At 56.8% G+C, this 19356-nt stretch overlaps 2 protein-coding genes across 14 annotated transcripts in view; one reads left to right on the top strand and one right to left on the bottom strand.

Moving 5' to 3' along the window:
- The window catches only part of KCNAB2 (potassium voltage-gated channel subfamily A regulatory beta subunit 2), an 85890-nt gene extending 82186 nt beyond the window's left edge, over positions 1–3704 (top strand). For all 11 annotated transcript variants that reach the window (XM_060626214.3, XM_060626212.3, XM_060626213.3 and 8 more), the window contains one exon: positions 913–3704. In XM_060626214.3, coding sequence (XP_060482197.1) covers positions 913–1002 — 90 coding nt within the window. In that variant the 3' untranslated portion in view covers positions 1003–3704. The remainder of the gene's footprint in view (positions 1–912) is intronic.
- Positions 3705–7407: 3703 nt separating this feature from the next.
- The window catches only part of CHD5 (chromodomain helicase DNA binding protein 5), a 59712-nt gene continuing 47763 nt past the window's right edge, over positions 7408–19356 (bottom strand). For 2 of the 3 annotated variants that reach the window (XM_078452511.2, XM_078452513.2), the window contains exons 34-42: positions 14159–14248; positions 13235–13372; positions 12859–12967; positions 10499–10631; positions 9905–10100; positions 8982–9145; positions 8745–8859; positions 8590–8643; positions 7671–7740 (exon numbers count right to left, since the gene is read on the bottom strand). In XM_078452511.2, coding sequence (XP_078308637.1) covers positions 8636–8643; positions 8745–8859; positions 8982–9145; positions 9905–10100; positions 10499–10631; positions 12859–12967; positions 13235–13372; positions 14159–14248 — 953 coding nt within the window. In that variant the 3' untranslated portion in view covers positions 7671–7740; positions 8590–8635. Of the gene's footprint in view, positions 7741–8589; positions 8644–8744; positions 8860–8981; positions 9146–9904; positions 10101–10498; positions 10632–12858; positions 12968–13234; positions 13373–14158; positions 14249–19356 lie in introns of all 3 variants that reach the window. The other variant, XM_078452512.2, reaches the window with a different exon arrangement.

Below are 19356 nucleotides of genomic sequence, written 5' to 3'. Positions count from 1 at the left end.
GACAGTAAATGAGGAAATTAGAACATGAGGGTGACAAGCACTGTGGGGGAAAAATTGAGCAAGGTCCGGGGCACCAGTGGGCACAGAACAGGGTGGGGGTGCCGTGGGCCCCGGTTTGAAGGGGGCCGTGGGGGTAGACTTGTTGAGAGAGTGCCGCATGAGCAAAGGCTTGAAGGGTGAGGAGTGAGATGTGCAAATTACCTGGAGGAAAAGCATTCTGGGAGCAAAGGAGGCACAGGTGAGCGTGGGCCGGAGCAGAGGGGGTGGGGCAGCGCCTGGGGCACTAAGGACTTGGGAGGTTGTTGGGTGAGACGGGAGTCCCCAAGAGCACAGGAGGGGCAGGACCCCTCTCTGCCTGGCTGCTGAGTGGGGGAAGGGCTTTAGGGAGCAGGAGGGGGTGAAACAGAAAGACCCGCAGGGAAGTGACGGCGGGCCCCCTGGGAGAGGGCTGTTGATGGTCCCTGGTCCCGAGCTCAGCTGCTTGGCTCCTAGATGTTCAGGACGGGTTGAGGGTGAGGGAGAGTCCAGTCAGAGTTACCCGTGGGGTTTTGTTACCTGGAAGGGTGGCCTTGCTGTTGGTTGAAATAGGGAAGGCTGGGAAAAGTAGGTGAGGGGTGCGGAGATCCGGTGTCTGGCCCTGGAATCTGTATTTTATGCCTGCCAGACATAGTTCTAGCACGTTCTGGCATTTGAGGTGCAGAGCGTGTACCAGGGCAGGCTTCCTCTCTGCCCCAGACCTTCTGGAACCCAAAAGCAGCATAGCCCCCATCGGCTTCAGCGGGACGCTGATGTGATGAGGCAGGACAAGCCTGGGCCAGCAGTGGCCGGAAGACTGTCACCCAGCCTCCTCCACAGGCCCGTCCTGTCTCCTTGGTGGGATTCTGATTAGCCCTTGTCCTTCCTTGCCCGCAGGTCCTTCCAAAACTGTCGTCTTCCATTATCCACGAGATTGATAGTATTTTGGGCAATAAACCCTACAGCAAAAAGGACTACAGATCCTAAGAAGCCCCCGGCCGCTTGCCCGGACAGTTTCTGTTTCCCTCCCAGTCTCTCTGTTCGCTCGCTTAAGCTGTTTTGAAGCCAAGTCAGGGGTGTGGTTTGCATCAAAAAGAAAACATCACGCGGCACGAGATGTTGTGGGGAAAAGATCTCAAAAGTCGCTGCTAAGACACCATTCGCCGCTTCGCGGGACGGAATTCTGACCCGTGCTGGGGAGACCACGCTGACTGGGAAGGGTGTTGGTGCGGTCCCGTCCAAGCTCGCCTGCAGCCCTGCTCACCCTCCTGGAAGAGACCACCGCGTTTTCTCCCAGCCTCGGCCTTTCCCAGAGACGCCCCGAGTCCAGGCCAGGCCGAGACCCGGTCGGGTGCTGGGGGCAGCAGGGCTGGCCTCTCCTCTGCTGAGCACCCCCACCTGGTGTTGGGGGTGGGAAAGAGGAAACCAGGTCTGGCTCCTCCCGTGGCCCCTCTGCCAGGACACTGGACATTGGGCAGGGCCTCCCAGGTGGGGCCCTCAACCTCCCTTCTTGCCAAGGGCTCCCAATACTTTACCATGGGCCCGACCTCAGATTCATTCTGCACCCGCTTCTCCACCACCCCCTGCCCCAGCGGGTCTTCAAGGGGCCTTCCAAGCTGTCCCTTGACCCCCACCCCCACCCTTGCTGGCAGGGGCAGAGATCCGGGGGGATTCCTTATCAGTTTGGGGTCCACAGGAAGTTGGGGGGGGAGGGTTTCTAACCACGCTCATCGTCCTGGCAGCTTCCTCCCTGCTCACAGTTGACGATCCCCGTGCCCAGAGCAGCCCTGAGCGTTCGGGAGGGGCCTGAGGAGCAGGCTCCAGCCCAGGTCCCTCCAGGGCCCCACCTACCCTCCTCTCCAGGTGCCCTGCCCACTGCCCCTCTGTCCTTGCCCCAGAATGCCCTGAGGTCATGCATACTTAGCTAGACTGTGGTCGCTGGCTGGCCACATGCCAGGCGGCCCACCTCTGCTCTGCCTGGGTAGTGGCCTCAGGGTCTGCGGAGAGAACACACTTAGGCCCCTGGGGTTTTCCGTGCTGCATGCGCAGGGGAGCTGGGGAGGCTGAACATCCCACAGAAGCCCCCACGATCTAGGAAAAGGCCCCAGGAGCCTCCCCCTGGAGCAGTGCCTTCTTCAAGGCCTCAGATCGGGTCAGGGTGAGGCACCCCACATTAGGGTGCTAAGTCTAGGTGCCCAGAGCAGGTTACCCGGGCAGACGGACAGCAGTACCAACCCCAGAACCACCACATGCACCCTGTGAGGAGGTCAGGACGGCTGGAGCCAGTCATTCCTGGCGATGCATCCACCCCCCCGCCCCCCAGCCTGGAACAGGACAGAACCGTCAGCCCCCCGGCTGGGAGGATGAAGGGCACAGGCCTGCAGCCGGGAGTCCTGAGGTACCAGCCTCTGCTGGCTATTTGGAGGCAGGAGCCCACTCTGTAGGGTGCCTCTGTGTCTCCGGTCCCAGCAGGTAGCAGCTGGCCCCACCTCGACACCCCTCCCCCGCCAACAGTCTCACCTTCACTGCAGCCGGTATGCCCGGTCCTGCTTCGCCCTGCCATCCTCAGAGAGCCTCCTGGCCAGCCCTGGCTGGGCTGAGGCCTGAGAAAGCCACAAACTTCCTGACCTTTATGCTGACCCTGGAGTCTAGAACCTTCCCCCCTCCCAGCCCAGGCCCCTGGGCTCATCACCAAATCTATAAGCTGCACGCTGTGGGTGTGGGGAGGGGGTGAGCCTATCCTGGCAGGGGCCCCTGGCCTGTGGCCACTGCCCACCACCACACGGGATGCGTGTTTAGCTCCCAAGACAGGCAGGGACCAGGTGCTCTGGGCCAGGCAGCCCCCGTACTGAGGGACCAGATTGCCCACCCCTCACTGGGGAGAGCTGCTGGGCCCCCTTCACACTGCTGCCCCCTTCATGGGGAGCCACACCTGGGAAGGCAGTCCCCTGTTGGCCACATTTGCCAAACAGAGACGAGGGCCGCCAGAGTTGAGCTGGGCCAAGGCCGAAATACCCATGGCAAGGACCCAGGCAGCCTCCCCGTCCTGGGGCACTGTCCACAGCCTGATTCTCAGCCGTCATTTCTCCCACACCCACCTGCAGGGAGGACCCGGCTCTGCTTCCCTGGGGAAGGCCCCCGACTTAGAAGAGGTCTGGTGGGGTGGCGGTCGGGGGGGGGGGGGGGGGGGGACAGAGTCTGGAAACAAGCTGGGCAGAGGTGGGGCCTGGAGGAGTGTGGCCTGGGACCCAGCATGGGTTTACGCTGGCCGCCTGGTCGAGGGAAGCCTCCCAGCCTCTGGCCCTCCCCTCGAGGCAGTTTGCCCCAGGGGACCCCCTCCGGGAATGCCCAGCACGGAAAGGAGGTCCACTCTGGGAGCAGGGGTGGGATCCTTCTCCCTTGCTGACACCCGGAGTTCCCCCCCCCCCCCCCCATTTCTCATCCCAGATCCAGTGCAAATCGGAGGTCCGGAGGAATGACAGAGGGGCTTGCTCGGTCTTCTGTCATGTAAATAATGTGCTTTTCTTCTCTCCCCTTTTTTTTAATGACTGTGGCTCCTCCGCTAACTGCACTCCCTACGTAGGCAGAGACCTGCCTCATGCCTCGCGCCTCCAGACGACACTCAGCGAGACACAGCCACCGTATTTATGGAATGACAAATAAAACCCCAGCCTGTCGGGGTCTGCGGCTTTCTGCTCCTCTCCTTTCCAGGGGCCGGCCGCGGGCAGTGGGGAGGGGAGGAAAAGGCCGCCACCTGCAGGGGCCGCACACTCGCCTCCCGCCCCCCCAGTCTTGACCTTGGGGCAAAGGGTAGGGATGGGGAAAAAGGGCCCTGGGGAAGAGGCAGAGACTGGGGACTCTGAGGCACCCCACATCCCAAGTGATTTGAGGATAAGGGTGCCCCCCACTACCCTCAACACATCCTCTGCTGCTGGGAGGCTGCTGTGCCCTCTGGGTGCGGAGAGATCAGGGTCCAGGAAGGTCCACGAGGTGCCACTGGGGGCTCCGTGTTTCCCTGACGCCACGTTGTGTCTGTGTTTGGGGTCCAAGTGGGAGAGACAGGCACCACACCTCCTTGCCCCCCCTTTCCCAGCAAGCCCCTCGGCCTCATGAGGCCATGTCTTCCCAGGGGGGAGGTGGTTTGGCTTCCGGTGACACCCCATCCCCCACGTTCCTCTGCCGCCTCCAGCCCCCACCCCCATCTAGATCATTGGGAATCTAGGAAAACACGGATTCTATCCTTTCCCAAAGGATTTATTAAAACACAGAAAACAAAGACATACACACAGAGTACAAAGTAAAGGGGATTGTGTCGGCTGCAGGCTCTGTCCAGCCTCTCCCGTGTCCTGCCAGGGACCGGACGGGTCGCCACTCACGGGGGCTCAGCTTCCAGCTCCAGCCCCCTGGCTGGGACCCTCCCAACTCACCCAGGCTCCTTTGCTGGCCTGGGGGTGTACCCAGGGCAAGGGGCCCGGCCCCCTTAGCTGGGCCAGATGCCAGCCTGCGTGGGGATCTGCTCCCTCATACCCTCATGGCTCCAACACACAGGGAGCAGGACCCCCCCTCATCTCCGCACACAGGAGCCGAGGGGGGCTGGGCCCCCCTGTCCACGTCAGGGGTTCAGGACATACACACACACCCAACGGGCCCTTTCTGGGTTATCGCACCTAAAAAAATACTTTGTTTAAAAAAAATCTGAAAACTAAGAAGAAAACCCAAAACACAACGCCAATGACTTTGGGCTGATGCACCACGACCTGTAAACTTCCAGAAAGAGAAAATGGGGCAGGAGCCGGCTTCCTCGACGGAGGTGGTAGTGGGCACAGAATAGCCGCAGGTGTTGGGGGGGGGACCCGAGGCCATGGCCAGGCCAAGACCTGACCCCCGCCTCTCGGCCAAGTCCCCCACTCCCACCCCAAGCTCTGGAGGCGCGCCTGTCCCTGAGCCAACCCTCTACGTGAACCCCCCCCCCTCAAGCCCTCAAGAGCTGCGGGACCTGACACGAGAGCAAGAGCTACCGTGTCACTGGGGCAAGGCTCATCCAGCCACAGTCTGGGCTGGGGAGGCCCCAGAGGACCCTGGGAAGGAATCCCCCGAGAGCAGGAGGGCAGGCACCTGCACCCCTTGTGGGTATCAGCAGGACCTTGGTCATAAGTTGGAGAAAACAAAGGAACTCCCAAAGGTGGCGTAATTACAGGGAGGGTCTCCTCACATGGGACACACTTCCAGGGGCAGGCATGTGCGGGGGGGCGGGGGGGGGGGGGACCTTCCAGACGTGGTCAGTCTAGCCCAGGCTCCCCTCGTCACCTGGGAGCCCCCGTGGCCCAAAGGTGGCTTGACAGAAAGCCTACTCAGCACTGGTTTAAATAATAGGGTGGCTGGAAACAAAAATGCGGGCTGGCACTTTAGGATTCTGCTCGTACACAAAGACCCTCATTCTGCCAGCAGCAAAAACCAAACCCAGCCGCAAGATGCCAAAGACAGGGGACACCGCACCCGCTCGCCACCACTCTTGGCTGGAGAGAACTGATAAACTAAGAAGAAAACAGTCTGAGATCCATTTTCCTCTCCCAAACCAGCTGACCAGAAAGCCACTCCCCAACTGTCCAAAGCCCCCGATCCCGGGCCTCTAGGGGGCGCTGGTTGCGGAGAGCTGAGCCCTTCCCAGATCTGGCCATCTGTGGGTGCCTGGCTCTGGCCCGGGGGGCGAGGGCAAGGGGGAGGTCTGAGATGGAGGCAAAGATGGGGGGCACAGAGGGAGGCTTCCTGGGGAGGAAGGGCTGACAGCAGGGGGGACCACCAGCCTTTGAGGCCAGACAGTAGGGATGCAGACCCCTGCCCTGCCCCCGTGTGCCTCCCGGCTGGACACTCCGGGCCCATCCACAGCGGCCAGGGAAGGGCAGCACTGTTCCAGTGAGGCCAGCCACAGGGCCGACCAGAGGTCTGGGAGGGGAGCATCACAGGGCTTGTGGGGGAGGGGGTTCACCTGCTCACCTCGCCCGTGGCCCAAGCCAGGAGCCTTTGCAGGAGGCACTGACCACAAGACACAAGCACGTGCACGTGGCACTGGAGGAACCACAGCGGACAGGGATGACCCTGCCCTCCCCAGAAGGCGAGGCCAGTGCTGCTGCACACGTGTCCTGGAAGCCGGCGGGCCACCTTCTGGATGCTCCCCACTGCCCCCACCTCGGTGCTTATGCTGCATCAGCCTTGGGGGCTTTCAGAGATGCTGAAGCGAGGGGACACCAAGATGGGAGAGGTTTTGGGGCCCAGCCCTCCCGGGATGCACAGAGAGCCATTTACAGAGGACACCTGGGTCCTGGGACCCTGTAAGGGCTGGCTGATTGCCCAAGAGGCCCCAAGACAAGCCCCCAAAATCTGGCCCCATCCTGGATTCTATACCCAGGGCACTTCCCCAGGAAGCCGCCCACCCACGGCTGGGAAACCTCCTTCCAGGCCGAGCGAGCGCAGAGGAAGCATCAGACACAGACAGGCCCGGCCTGGCTGCTCCTCTCCGTCTGCTGGGGCCCTCGCAGGAGACAGTGGGTGTTCCCGGCAGGAAGCCCGGGATGCTCGAGGGTCATCGCGTCCAGTCCCCCGTCTCCAAGCAGAGCTTTCTTTCCCCAGGCCATCTGATAACACAGCAAGGGCGGCTGTGATACAGGCCCCAGCGGCAAGTGACCACATTGAGGCCTCTCTGGGGACAGGACGGCAGGGAGAAGTCCAGGCTCCAAGGGGTGGCCCTGTTTCCTTGCATCTGTGGCCGTGACACCGAACAGGGAGAGTTTACCTGGAGGTGGGTGTGATGGGCCTCCCAGGGCACAGGGCAGGACCAGGGTCTCCTGGGCCACCCTCAGGGCCACTGTGACCTTCCCCGCTAGGATGCTAACCACATCCCGGCAGAGAGCAAGCCCCTTCCCACATAGGCCGAGAAAAAAGCTCTAGGAGGCTCTTCCCCTCCCTCCCAGGAGCACATGCTAGGCCTGCCTTGCTCAGATCAGAGTTCAGGGCCCACAAGCCACTCTGGGCCAGGGCCAGACGCCTGCTGACTGGCCCCCTCCCCCACACAGATAGCACATACCTGGTGGTCTCCAGCCCTGGGAGGAAGGGGGTGGAATAACCCCCTGCCCTGGGCATCAGCCGAGGTCTCCACCCTCGGGCTGGGCAGCTGCTCCCCAGTCCTGACCCACCCAGCACTGGAGAGCCCCAGGGAGCAGGGGGCCAGGACACGGGTGGTCGGGCAGTATGGACGGGATGGGGTGGGCGGGAGCACAATGAGGGCTGCCCAGGCGGACCGAGTCCATGGGGCAACAGCAGGGCTTCTAGAATCTTCCCTTGCAGTCTGGAGCCCGTTGACAGAGAGAGACGTTAAGTGTAGCAGGTCAGACCCCCTCCACGCGTCACTCAACTTTTATCAAGACAAACTTTTCAAGTCTTCAATAGGAAAGTGCAAAAGATGTACAAATAAATGAAATCTCTTCTAAGAAGTTGTCCGGCAAAGGCCGCCACGGGGCACGTCCCAGTGTTGGGTGGGTGTGACGCTGGGTGGGACACTTGCATTATGATGAGGTGGCACTTCTGGGCTCTGGCCCAGCCAGGCTGGGCCTCGTCCCCCATGTGATGGCATTACTCAGTTTCCCTTTCTGTCCCAAGGTGGCACGGCTCCTAAAAAGGCGGTAGCTTTTCTCTCCTGTGGCGGTCGGGCAGGTGGCCCGGCAGGTGTGGCTGCAAGAGGCAGATCACAGGGGACACGGCTGAGCGCCAGGGCTAGACTGGGATACCCAGCACCCTGCCGCCATCTACCGCCGCCTGTCACAGCCAACCACACACAGCCACCACCAGAAGGGCCTCCCAAGGGGCGCCTGGGTGGCTCAGTCAAACCAAGTCTGACTCTCGGTTTCAGCTCAGGTCATGATCTCAGGGTCGTGGGTTCCAGCCCTGCACCGGGCTGTGTGCTAAGAGTGCAGAGCCTGCTTGGGATTCTCTCTCTCTCTCTCTCTCTCTCTCTACCCCTCCACTTTCTCTCTCTCTCTCTCAAAATAGATAAATAAATTTAAATATTAAAAAGAAAGAAAGAAAGAAAGAAAGAAAGAAAGAAAGAAAGAGCTCCAGAGTCAAGACCTCCCTACCACACCTGCAGTGCCGAAGAGGCCCAAGGAAGAGCGGCCGGTCTGGAAACCCCCAGCATCCCAACCCTAAAGTGGCAGTTCTCACGGGGACAGACAGGGCTTGGGGGGACCAGCGGGAGGAGGTCTGAGTGAACTGGCCGTTTCTCAGGAATAAGCTCCCCTCTCATAGCCATTAACACTTAACCCCCTCAGTCCCTGAGCCACCCTCCTCGTCCCGGGCAGGGGGCCAATGTCCCGGGGTGCCCACCACCCAGCTGGGCAATGGAGGCGGAGCCGTGGAGGCCAGGTTTGGGGCTGAGTCACTGCCGTGGACACGTGTGCACACAGCCACGCTTGTGGACACCAAGGGGCACACCCGAGCGAATCAGGGTCCATTCTGGCCGGACCGGACCTGCCAGTCCGAGGAGGGGACAAGGGACAGTGGAGGACCCAGGTGCGGGCTTACCTCAGCTGGAAATGAGCACTGCAACAGAGGGACATCGCGGGGACAGCTAGATATCTGTCAGAGAGAGAGAAGCTTGCTTGCCTGGGGTGGCGGCAGGCAGGCCGGGCCCCGTGGAGCACCCCTGCACGTGCCGCCCAGAAGCGACGGGCACCTACCGGTCACATAGGGCCCCAGGGGCATCTGGTTGTAGTTGACAATCCCTCCCGGTCCAGGGCCCCGGAAGTTGGGCCCAAAGTTGTTGTTGTACATCTGGGAGTTGCCGAAAGCGCCCTGGAGGCAAGGACTCGGGTTTAAAGGTCGTAGTCCCAACACCCCACCCCAAGCCCCAGCCCCGGGGCACCCAGGACTCGCGTGACGGGGACCAGGCCCAGGGCATGTGGGCCAAACCTGACCTGCTGAGTGGTGGGGTCACCAGCTCGGTTGGTCAGGCGGCTCAGGATGCTGCGCTCTGACATCTGGAGGCGGGCAGCCACGGGGGGGATGCGCGACAGCATGGAGGGCAGGCGCGTCACGTCCGCCTTCATATCGCTCAGCAGCTCCTCCAGCTGGTTCAGGACTGCAGAGGGGGGGCAGGTGGAAAAGCTGCCGGGGGCCAGCACCCCCCAGGCCGGGGGCATGGCGGGCGGGCGCTCCTCACCCGGCCCTCCGGGCCCACGGAGCAGAGAGACGCCACCCGGGCCAAGAGCAGGCGTCCCCAGGGGCCCGAGGGCCGAGCCAGACGCTCTGACCCAACACTGGGCTTCCCCCAGGCCCTCAGCTAGAGTCCCGGCTCCCAGGGAGGCCCCCGCCCTAGCCCACCACTCAGGAGACGTCTCCCAGACAGAGCAGGGGCCGGCAAGTCCGGGGGCTCTGGTTTAAGCTTGGCCTTGGCTGCCCCCGGCCCTCTAACTGGCCCGGGAGCTTCCTGAAGTTCCGGAGCACAGGAGTCAAAGGTCTGAATCCCAGGAGATCTGGGGCACTGACTCCACCGCCCGTCAATGTCTCTGACTTTAAAATGGGGTAATACACCTTACCGCTTCCCGGTATCGTGAGCATTGAAGAGATAACGTGCTTATCTCTTTAATGCGCAGACCAGGGCAATGCCCAGACCGGGGCCTGCACGGAGCCCACCTTGAGGAAAAGTCCAGAGCACGGAGGGCTTAAATTTCCCTGGACCGGATGATGGATAGTCCCATCCCGGCTGGGAGGCTATGCCCTCTGGACTGACGTTTGGTCCCCAGGCCCCTGTCCCATCGGTGCCCTCGTCGATGGCGAAGGATCTGCACCGGCAGGAGGAAGGCTGGCAGGCCGGCCTCTGGGAAGGGGGCTCACTCACCCTTGTGCAGGACAGCATTGGCTGGCTTGTTCCCGGCAAGGGACTCCTTGGACAGGTGCTGGTGGCTCTCAGCAAGGCACTCCACCTCGGCCAGGCGGGCGTTGAGGGCCATGGCTGGGTGGTTGGGGTCCTGGGTCATGTTAAGGTACGCGGCCCTCCGGAGCTGCTCCTCGATGACCAGGGCCTGCTCCAGCAGCTGGGGGATGGGGCAAGGCGAGATCTGAGCGCTGGCCCAGCCCCTCCTCCACCAGCACCCACCCCCGCATGCCTGGGATCTGGCAGAAAGGAAGGAGGGAGGACACACTTCCACCTGTCTGTCCACCTTTGTCTGATCTTAGCACCCCCTCGGAACTGTCACCAAGCCAGGTTCTCTGCACCCATCGCCTGGGGCTGGGACACTCACCTGGTGGGGCTAGGCGCGGATCAAGGGCCCAGCGCCCTGTTGGTTGACTGACTGCGTGACTCCCCTGGCGGACAGCCTGGCCCACGTCCGGGTATATGGGAGGGAGCGCCGCTCCCTTGGCCCAGGCCCTCGTGTAACTTGCCCTCCTGCAGCCCCCCTCCCTTGCAGGCTCTGGCCCTGCTGGCACTGACCTTGAACCTGCGGGCCAGGAACTTGTTCTTCATCTCCAGATAGTTGCCCTTGTGGATCTCAGACTTGAAGGGCTCGTTGAGGATCATGTACCTCGGGTCATTCTGGATGTCCTGCCAGCGGGCGTAGCCGTGCCTGGGTGCAGCACTGTTAAGGGCAAACCTGGCCACGGTGGGGGGCGGGGGGGCCCAGCCCAGGTTCAGCATCCTGGCTGTGAGCTTGGGACACGCCATTAACCTTGGCTGCAGGGTGAGCAGGTTGATGATCATGTGACAGGTGCCCTCAGAGGCCCAGACAACACTGAGGCTGCACGGGCTTAACTCTTCACCCTAACAACCTGGAGGGCAGAACCCTCAAGCCCCAACCCCTACACTTGTGGCCGTGACCTCACTTGGCAATGGGGTGTTTGTAGATGCAATCAAGTTAAGGAGGGGTCATACTAGATGAGGGCAGGCACTAACCCAGTGACTGGTATCCTTATAAGAAAAGGAAATTGGGGGGGCGCCTGGGTGGTTCACTCGGTTAAGAATCCAACTTTGGCTCAGGTCATGATTTGGCGGTTCATGTGTCTGAGCCCCGTGTCAGGCTCCGTGCTGACAGCTCGGAGCCTGGAGCCTGTGTCAGACCCTCTGTCTCCTTCTCTCTCTGCCCCTCCCCTCCTCGTGCTCTGTCTCTCTCTGTCTCTCTCTCAAAAATAAACATTGGGGACACCTGGGCGACTCAGTCGGTTGAGCGTCTGACTTCAGCTCAGGTCACGATCTCATGCTTCGTGGGTTCCAGCCCCACATCAGGCTCTGGGCTGACAGTTCGGAGCCTGGAGCCTGCTTCGGATTCTGGGTCTCCCTCTCTGCCCCTCCCTCACTCGTGCTCTGTGTCTGTCTCAAAAATAAATAAACATTAAAAATAAATAATAAACATTTTTAAAAAATAAAAAAATTTTCGAAACAAAAAAGGAAAAGAAATTGGGACACAGGCACCCACAGAAGAAGGCCACGTGACGGGAGGCAGAGCCGTCAGCCGAGAGATGTCAAGGACTGACGGCCGCCACCAGAAGCTGGCAAGAGATCCTCCCCCCAGAGCCTTCGAGGGAACAAGGAGACACAATAAAATTATCTTGCCCAAAGTCCCACAGTTAGTGAGGGGCAGAGTCAGGATCTGAAGCCCCGCAGGCTGGCTCCAAACACCTTAACCTCTACAACAAAATCTGTAAACTATGGCCCACAGCCTATTTGTTAAAAATTTTTTAAGTTTATTTATTTATTATTACTGAGAAACACAGAGCGTGAGCGGGGGAAGGACAGAGGGAGGAGGAGACACAGAATCCGAAGCTGGCTCCGGGGTCTAAGCTGTCAGCACAGAGCCCGACGCGGGACTCGAACTCACGAACTGTGAGATCGTGACCTGAGCCGAAGTCAGATGCTTAACTGACTGAGCCCCCTGAGCTCCCCACCCTATTTTTTTAAACGAAGTTTTATTGGAACACAGTCACGCTCACTGGTTTACTATTAAAGTCCATGGCCGCTTTGGCTATAATCACAGAATGTAGTAATCACTCTGCAGAACCTGAAATAGTCACTCTCTGGCCCCTGACCAGCAAGGTTTGCTGACCCCCATTCCAGAACACTCCCCCTCTCATAATAACCAGCCCATTCCAGGCTGTCTCAGCTTTGCAGAAGGGCAGCTGTGTGACCCTCTCCTTGCCTCTGGGAGGTCTGTGCTCAGATGTCACCTCTGACCGTCCCATTAGAAAACGCACCTCCCCCTCCCCCAAAGCTCTCTTTGCTCCTTCCCTGCTTCATCATGTGCTGAATGCCACACTTTGCCCATTTAGGGTGTTCGCCATCTGTCCCCGGTAGGAGGTGAGCCCCGGGTCGACAAGGATTTGGGAATGTTGTCCACGGATGTACCTTCCAAGCCTGGCACACAGGAGATGATCAACCGAGCCGGAACGAACGAATACCAGCCCACCGTAAATGGTGCTGCGCCCCCCAGGCATTATTCCCGGGAGGGGGCGAGGTATGCACCAGGCAGGACTTATGGGGATTTGCCGTGGCGTCAGGTGGATGGGCTGGGACTCACCAGCTGTGTGGCCTCTCTGAGCACCGTGTCCTACTCGGCATGATGGGAATCATGGTAGCGCCCCCTCGAAAGGCTGCTGTGAGGACAGAGTGAGCACTGGGCATAAAGGGACGAGCCGCAGCTATGGTCATCATCACGTCATCGTCACCGCCACCACCAGGAAAGGGTCCTTGGCACCTGACCCAAAGCGCTGGCTCCTGACTCCTACACACCCCATGCCCCTCCCCGAGGCCCAGAGAGGAACAGGCCACATTCCTGCCCGGCCTGGCTTGGCCAAGGATACGTCACGATGCCCGCCAGCAGCCAGTAGTCATGACGCCGGTGCCAGATGTCGTAGATTTTCCCCGAGGACACAGCAGCACGTTCCTCATTCTGCCACAACGTGTGCAGCTCTGGGAAGCCAGCCAAGGGAGCAGAATGAGGTGCCCCCCCAAGTCCTTCACAGAGGTAGGCACAGGAGAGTCTCTTCCTCACCACCCACCATCCTCCCACCCCTAGAAGTTCAGTGTTCCAGGGTTATTAGGAAAGGTTCTAAAATGCACTTACATCAACCATGCACACTTTAGTATAAAATAACCATCTGCCCAGACTCCCAGGGCCCACATGGTTAGGAATGACACAACCACCCTAGCTCTCTGGGCACCACCTCACCCCAATACCTGTGAAGCCCCCATCTGCAATGTTGAACATGAATTTGAACTTCCCATTCTTGTCCTCCTTCTTCCCCTCCTCATCTTCCTCTTTGTCACCATTTTGCTGTGTTTCAACGGGCTCCTTCTCCTCCACTTTGGTGTCGTCTGTGGGAGTACAGATGCGTATTCACCACCCATCCTAAAGGTACTGGCCAGGGGCCTCTCTGTGCCAAGCACTGAGGACCCAAAGGCAAGTGGGAAACGTATCTCCTCATCCTCAAGGAGCTCACTGCCAAGAGGGATTGTAAACAGACCAGCAGCTCCTTCCTCTGTCCTGAGCAGGGAGGGTGGGCTCCAGCCCAGATGCTCCTCCCCCACCAAGTCAGGACCACCTGAAAACACGGGGCAGAGCAGTGGGCAAAGTGCACATTAAGGGGCGCCTGGGTGGCTCAGTCGGATGAGTGTCCCAACTCTCGATTTCGGCTCACAGTTCGTGAGATTGAGCCCAGCATTGGGCTGTATGCTGGCAGTCTGGAGCCTGCCTGAGATTCTCTGTCTCCCTCTCTCTCTCTGCCCCTCCGCAACTCATGTGCGCGCTCTCTCTCTCTCAAAATAAACTTTTTTTTAAAAAGTGCACATTAATCTGAGGATGGGTGTTCCAGAATATTCCAGCACCTACAGGTACACAAAGCCTCCAACTGAGCCCCAAATGCTCCAGGCCAAGCTCCGTGACCACTCTCCTTTCTCCCGGTGGTGGCTGGGGCCACAGGAAAGATTCGGAGAGGGGGTGGGATCTTCCCCCCTCCAAAGCTGGTGAGCCCAGGCTCCCGCCCACCAGCACCAGTCGGGCCTGGAGGCGGCACCCAGGCAGCTGCAGGAGGCCCAACGGGGTCCAGATGGTGCCCTCCAGAGACCAAGGGACACAAGACAGAGCACACAAGAGGCCCAAACCTGGCCTGAAATCGTTGCCATCCCCTCTGCTGTGAATCAAGCTTAGCTCCAGCTTGTCCAGAATTTTCTCCTTCTCAGGAAGCACTTCTTCTGCAAGACAAGGGGTGTTTGTCGAATGGGAAGGGGTCGAGGGGACTCTGGGCTGGTGGCTTTTCACCTCCATTTCAGCCACACACACAACCCCATCCATCACTTTGCCAAGGGTCCAACAGGTGCCATTGAGGAGCGGTCCTCTGGGAAGGGGGGCATGGGGGCGTGGACCCCCCACACCCGTCGGCTTGCCCCTTCCCTCTCACCCCCCACCCCCAGCAGCACCCCAGCCCCAAACTCCTCAAGGTGCAGCCTCAAAAATCTTCCCGACAGCAATGATAACCAGAAGACTCCAATTTCTGGCGACACGGCAGGCCTTCAGTAACACAAAACCCTCTTGTAAACACCCGGAAATGTCAGGCAAAATCTATCACCTTGGAAAAACACAACAGTGAGCTCACAAGAAGCAAAGGAAACCGTTGGCGCCATAAATGAAGAGAAACTCAAACTTGAGAAGCACAAGGCGTGGGACGAGCAGGTGCCGGGAGGAGGCCCGGGGGGTTTGGGTTCCGTCTCCACACCCAGACCCGGAGGATGAGGCGGCAAAAGCCGCGAAGACGCAGGAACCGGAACCCAACACCCTCTAACGACACACACACTCAGCGAAAGAGAGAAAGTTCCGTCCGGTGCCCCACGGCCGAGCGGAGGAAGCCTGGCTCCAGCGTGGAATCTAGAGGCAGAAAGTCTCCGGTAAGAGACCCAAACCCAACACGAAGTCCGTGCGGACTGTGGAACCCGAGCTGTGTGGCCCAGCACAGACCGTGCCCTAAAGACTGGTCCCAGACCAGCCAGGCCACCAGCAAGACCACGGGGCCCAGGGCTTCTGGAAATAAAGCAGGGACATTCCTGCTTACTCAGGTGACCCAGGATCCCCATGAGCAGAAAGATGTACCCACCCAAATCCAGAGATCCACCAGAGAGAGAGAGAGAGAGAGAGAGAGACAAAAGTGATGAGCATCCATAATAAGGCAAGTCCAAAAACTAAAGGGAAATTGGAAAAAGCCAGATGAAACTTCTAGAAATTAAATACACGGTCATGGGGCCCCTGGGTGGCTCAGTCTGGCAAGTGTCTGACTTCGGCTCAGGTCATGATCTCACGGTTCACGAGTTTGAGCCCTGAGTCAGGCTCTCTGCTGTCAGTATAGAGCCTGCTACGGATCCTCTGTCTCCCTCCCTCTCTGCCCCTCCTCTGCTCGTGTGCGTGCGCTCTCTCGCTCTCTCTCTCTCGAAATAAATAAACATAAAAAATTAAAATTAAACATTTTCACTGCAGAAATCTGAGATGTCCTCCAAGGCTTCTGGGCCCTAGAGTGGGAGCAGAGCTTGTGATGAGGCCCAGGTGACCTTAAAAGACGGAAATTATTGGGGTGGGCCTGACCTCATCATACCAGCCCTTTAAAAAGCAGGCTTTCTCCAACCAGTCACAGAAAAGGACATCATAGATTTGAAGCAGGAGGGGGACTCAGCACACAAGTGCTATTTTGAAGCTTGAAGATGAAGCGGGCCCCGTGGAAAGGAATGTGGGCGGCCTCTAGGTGCAGAGAACGGCCATCTGACAGCCAGCAAGGAAACGGGGCCTCGGTCCCCCACCCCCAAGGAGCTGACGAAAGCCAACAACAAGAATGGGCTTGGAAGCAGATTTTTCCCCTAAGCTGCCAGTCGGGAACTCGGGAACTCGGCCCAGCCAACACCTTGATGTCAGTCTTTCAAGACTCTCGGCAGGGAATCCAGCCACACCGACCCAGACTTCTGACCCCCAGAACCGTGGGCTCGTGAAATGGGTGTTGCTTTAAGAACTGAGGTTGTAGGGGAGCCTGGGTGGCTCAGTCGGTTGAGCGTCCGACTTCGGCTCAGGTCATGATCTCGCGGTTCATGAGCTTGAGCCCCGCGTCGGGCTCTGTGCTGACAGCTCGGAGGCTGGAGCCTGCTTCGGATTCTGTGTCTCCCTCTCTCTCTGCCCCTCCCCTGCTTATGCTCTGTCTCTCTCTGTCTCTAAAAAATAAGTGTTAAAAAAAAAAAAAACCCAGAACTGAGGTTGTAATCATCTGTTTCATAGCCACAGAAAATAGTACAAATGGGTGGTATAAACAAACAAAACAGTATAAAGGAAGAGGCAGAAGCTAGATCTAAAGATGACTCAAAAAGCCTTGCAGAGAGGGGTGCCTGGGTGGCTCAGTCAGTTAAGTGTCTGACTTTGGCTCAGGTCACGATCTCCTGGTTCTTGAGTTCGAGTCCCGTGTTGGGCTCTCTGCTGTCAGTGCAGAGCCTGCTTTGGATCCTCTCTCTCCCTCTCTCTCTGCCCCTCCCCGGCTCGCTCTCTCTCTCTCTCTCTCAAAAATAAATAAACTTAAAAAAAAAATTAAAAAGGCTTGCAGAGAGACAAAGAAGTGAAAGATACACCAGCCCCTGTCTCTGGTTAACCTTGTATCTGCTTTCTTTTCTTCGTCGCATTTGGGATCTGCTGTTGAACAAGACGTATTTCCGTTTCCTGCTGATGGCCTGCCTCCCCCACTAGAATGCAATTCCACGTGAAGGTTTTGGCTATTCTGGTTTCTTGCTTGTGTCCCCAGTACTCAGGACGGCACCCAACACACAGCAGGCCTTCAATACATGTTTGTTGGATGAATGAAAGAATCCGTGAGTAGCAGGAATGCCAGGAGAAAATAAACATAATGGGGACAAAGGCAATCCTCAAAGAGAGAATGACTGAGAACTTGCTCGTGATCAATGAAAGACAGAATACTTAGCTTTAAGAATCACAGTTAGTCACAAGCAAGACAAATAAGAATTTCATCGTAGCAAAAACACACATGAATATCTTTTCCTTTTTTGTTTTTAAGTAGTCTTCATGCACAGCATGGAACCCAATGCGGGGCTTAAACCCACAACCCTGAGATCAGGACCTGAGCTGAGATCAAGAGTTGGACGGATGCTTAACCAACTGAGCCATCCAGGCGCCCCCACAAACGGAGCATCTTAAAAGTGGTCTTTCCGTGTTAGGAAAGTCAGAAGAGGCAGGTTTCCGACAAAGGAGCAAACATTACCCTGAGAGCAGCCTTCTCAGCACAGTGGAAGCCAAAACACACAGGGAATAAACATCTTCAAAGCACTGAGGGAAAGCCCCTCTCCCGTCTTGTGCTTTGCTATTATTCAAGAGTAAAGGAGAAAACAACACGCAATGAGAGAATTTTCCGTGCACAGAAATCTGCTGAAGGCACCATTAAAGGGGGTACTTTAGGAAGAAAGACATTGAACAAAGCAATGATGAACGAGGAAGCAAACATAAAACTGCTAAGAATGGTCAGGTCTAAATAAAGATTAAACATTTAGAAACAAGGGGCGCCTGGGTGGCTCAATCAGTTAAGTGTCCGACTCTTGATTTCGGCTCAGGTCATGATCTCAAGGTTTGTGGGTTCGAAACCTGCGTTGGGCTCTGAGCTGACAGCATGGAGCTTGTTTGGGATTCTTTCTCTCTCCTTCTCTCTCTCTCTGCCCTTCTCTTTCTCTGTCTCTCAAAATAAAATAAGCTTTAAAAAAAAAGATTTAGAAAGAAGCACCATAACAAATTTGGGAAATTAAAACACGTTGAAACTAAAACACTGAGCAGCAGCACGTTGAAGATGTTAAGGGAGTGGAACTGTCCACCATCCTTCTCTTATTCAGGAGGGATACATGTTAAAAGCTTAAGAGTATCAAATAGCATTGACTATACACTTTCCGAAGGAGTTGAGGGAGGAAATAAAAAGAAAATTTAATCAATCCAAGAGACAATAGGAAAGGAGAAAAAAAAAAAAAAAGGCAAGGGTAATATAAAGCACAAAAAAAGAGAGTAAAAATCCATGCAAATATCTAGCTATTACAATAAATGAAAAGACATCAAACTTGCCAGCTAAAAGACAGAGATTCTGTAATTGGACTTAAAATAACAAATCCCTCTGTACACTATTTATAAGACGTAGTTACGCCAATTACACGTAAAGGAAACAAACTTTTTAAAGTAAAAGAATGGAAGAAGATGCTTGCCAATCACATATATGATACGATATATATATGTATAAGGAACTCCTAGAACTCAGTAATAAAAAAACAATCCAATTAAAGATCTGAGCAGACGTTTCTCCAACAAAGATATACAAATGGCCAATAAGCACATGAAGAGAAACTCAACATCTTTATGCATAAGAGAAATACAAATCAAAACCACTGGAGATACCACTTCTCACCCTCTAGGATGACCATAATCAAAAGACAAGCAGGGCTCCTGGCTGGCTTGGATGGTGGAGCATGCGACTCTTGATCTCAGGATTGTGAGTTCGAGCCCCACATTGGGTGTAGAGATTACTTAAAAATAAAATCTTAAAAAATACACATTAAGGGGCACCTGGGTGGCTCAGTCGGTTAAGCGGCCGACTTCGACTCGGGTCACGATCTCGCGGTCCGTGAGTTCGAGCCCCGTGTCGGGCTCTGTGCGGACAGCTCAGAGCCTGGAGCCTGTTTCGGATTCTGTGTCTCCCTCTCTCTGACCCTCCCCCGTTCATGCTCTGTCTCTCTCTGTCTCAAAAATAAATAAATGTTAAAAAAAAATTTTTTTTAAATACACATTAAAAACAAAACACAAGCGTGGTCAAAGACATGGAGAAACCGGAACCCTCAGACATTGCTGATGGGAATGCAAAACGGTGCAGCCACTGGAGAAAACAATCTGGCATTTCCTCAAAATAGTAAACACAGAGTTACCATACAATCCAGCAGTCTCACCCCTAGGTATATACCCAAGAGAATGGAAACTTACGTCCACACAAAAAACTACAGAAATGTTCACAGCAGCCAAAGATTGAAAACAGCCCAAGCGTCCATCAACGGATGACAATCCAAGGCAGCGTATTTCTACAACAGGATGTTATTCAGCCATAAAAAGGAGTGACGTGCTGGTCCACGCCACAAGATAAATGAACCTCAAAAACATTACGCTGAGTGAGACAAGCCAGACACAGAAGGGCATCCGTTTTATGATTCCATTTACCTGAAGTGTCCAGAACAGACAGATCCACAGAGGCAGAAAGTACATTTAGTGATTGCCGGGGGTTAAGGAGAGAAGGAGACGGGTA

The sequence above is a fragment of the Panthera onca genome, chromosome C1 (assembly GCF_046562875.1).
Source record: "Panthera onca isolate mPanOnc1 chromosome C1, mPanOnc1 haplotype 2, whole genome shotgun sequence".
In the NCBI taxonomy this organism is placed as follows: domain Eukaryota; kingdom Metazoa; phylum Chordata; class Mammalia; order Carnivora; family Felidae; genus Panthera; species Panthera onca.
This window is presented reverse-complemented; position numbering and strand designations above follow the sequence as displayed.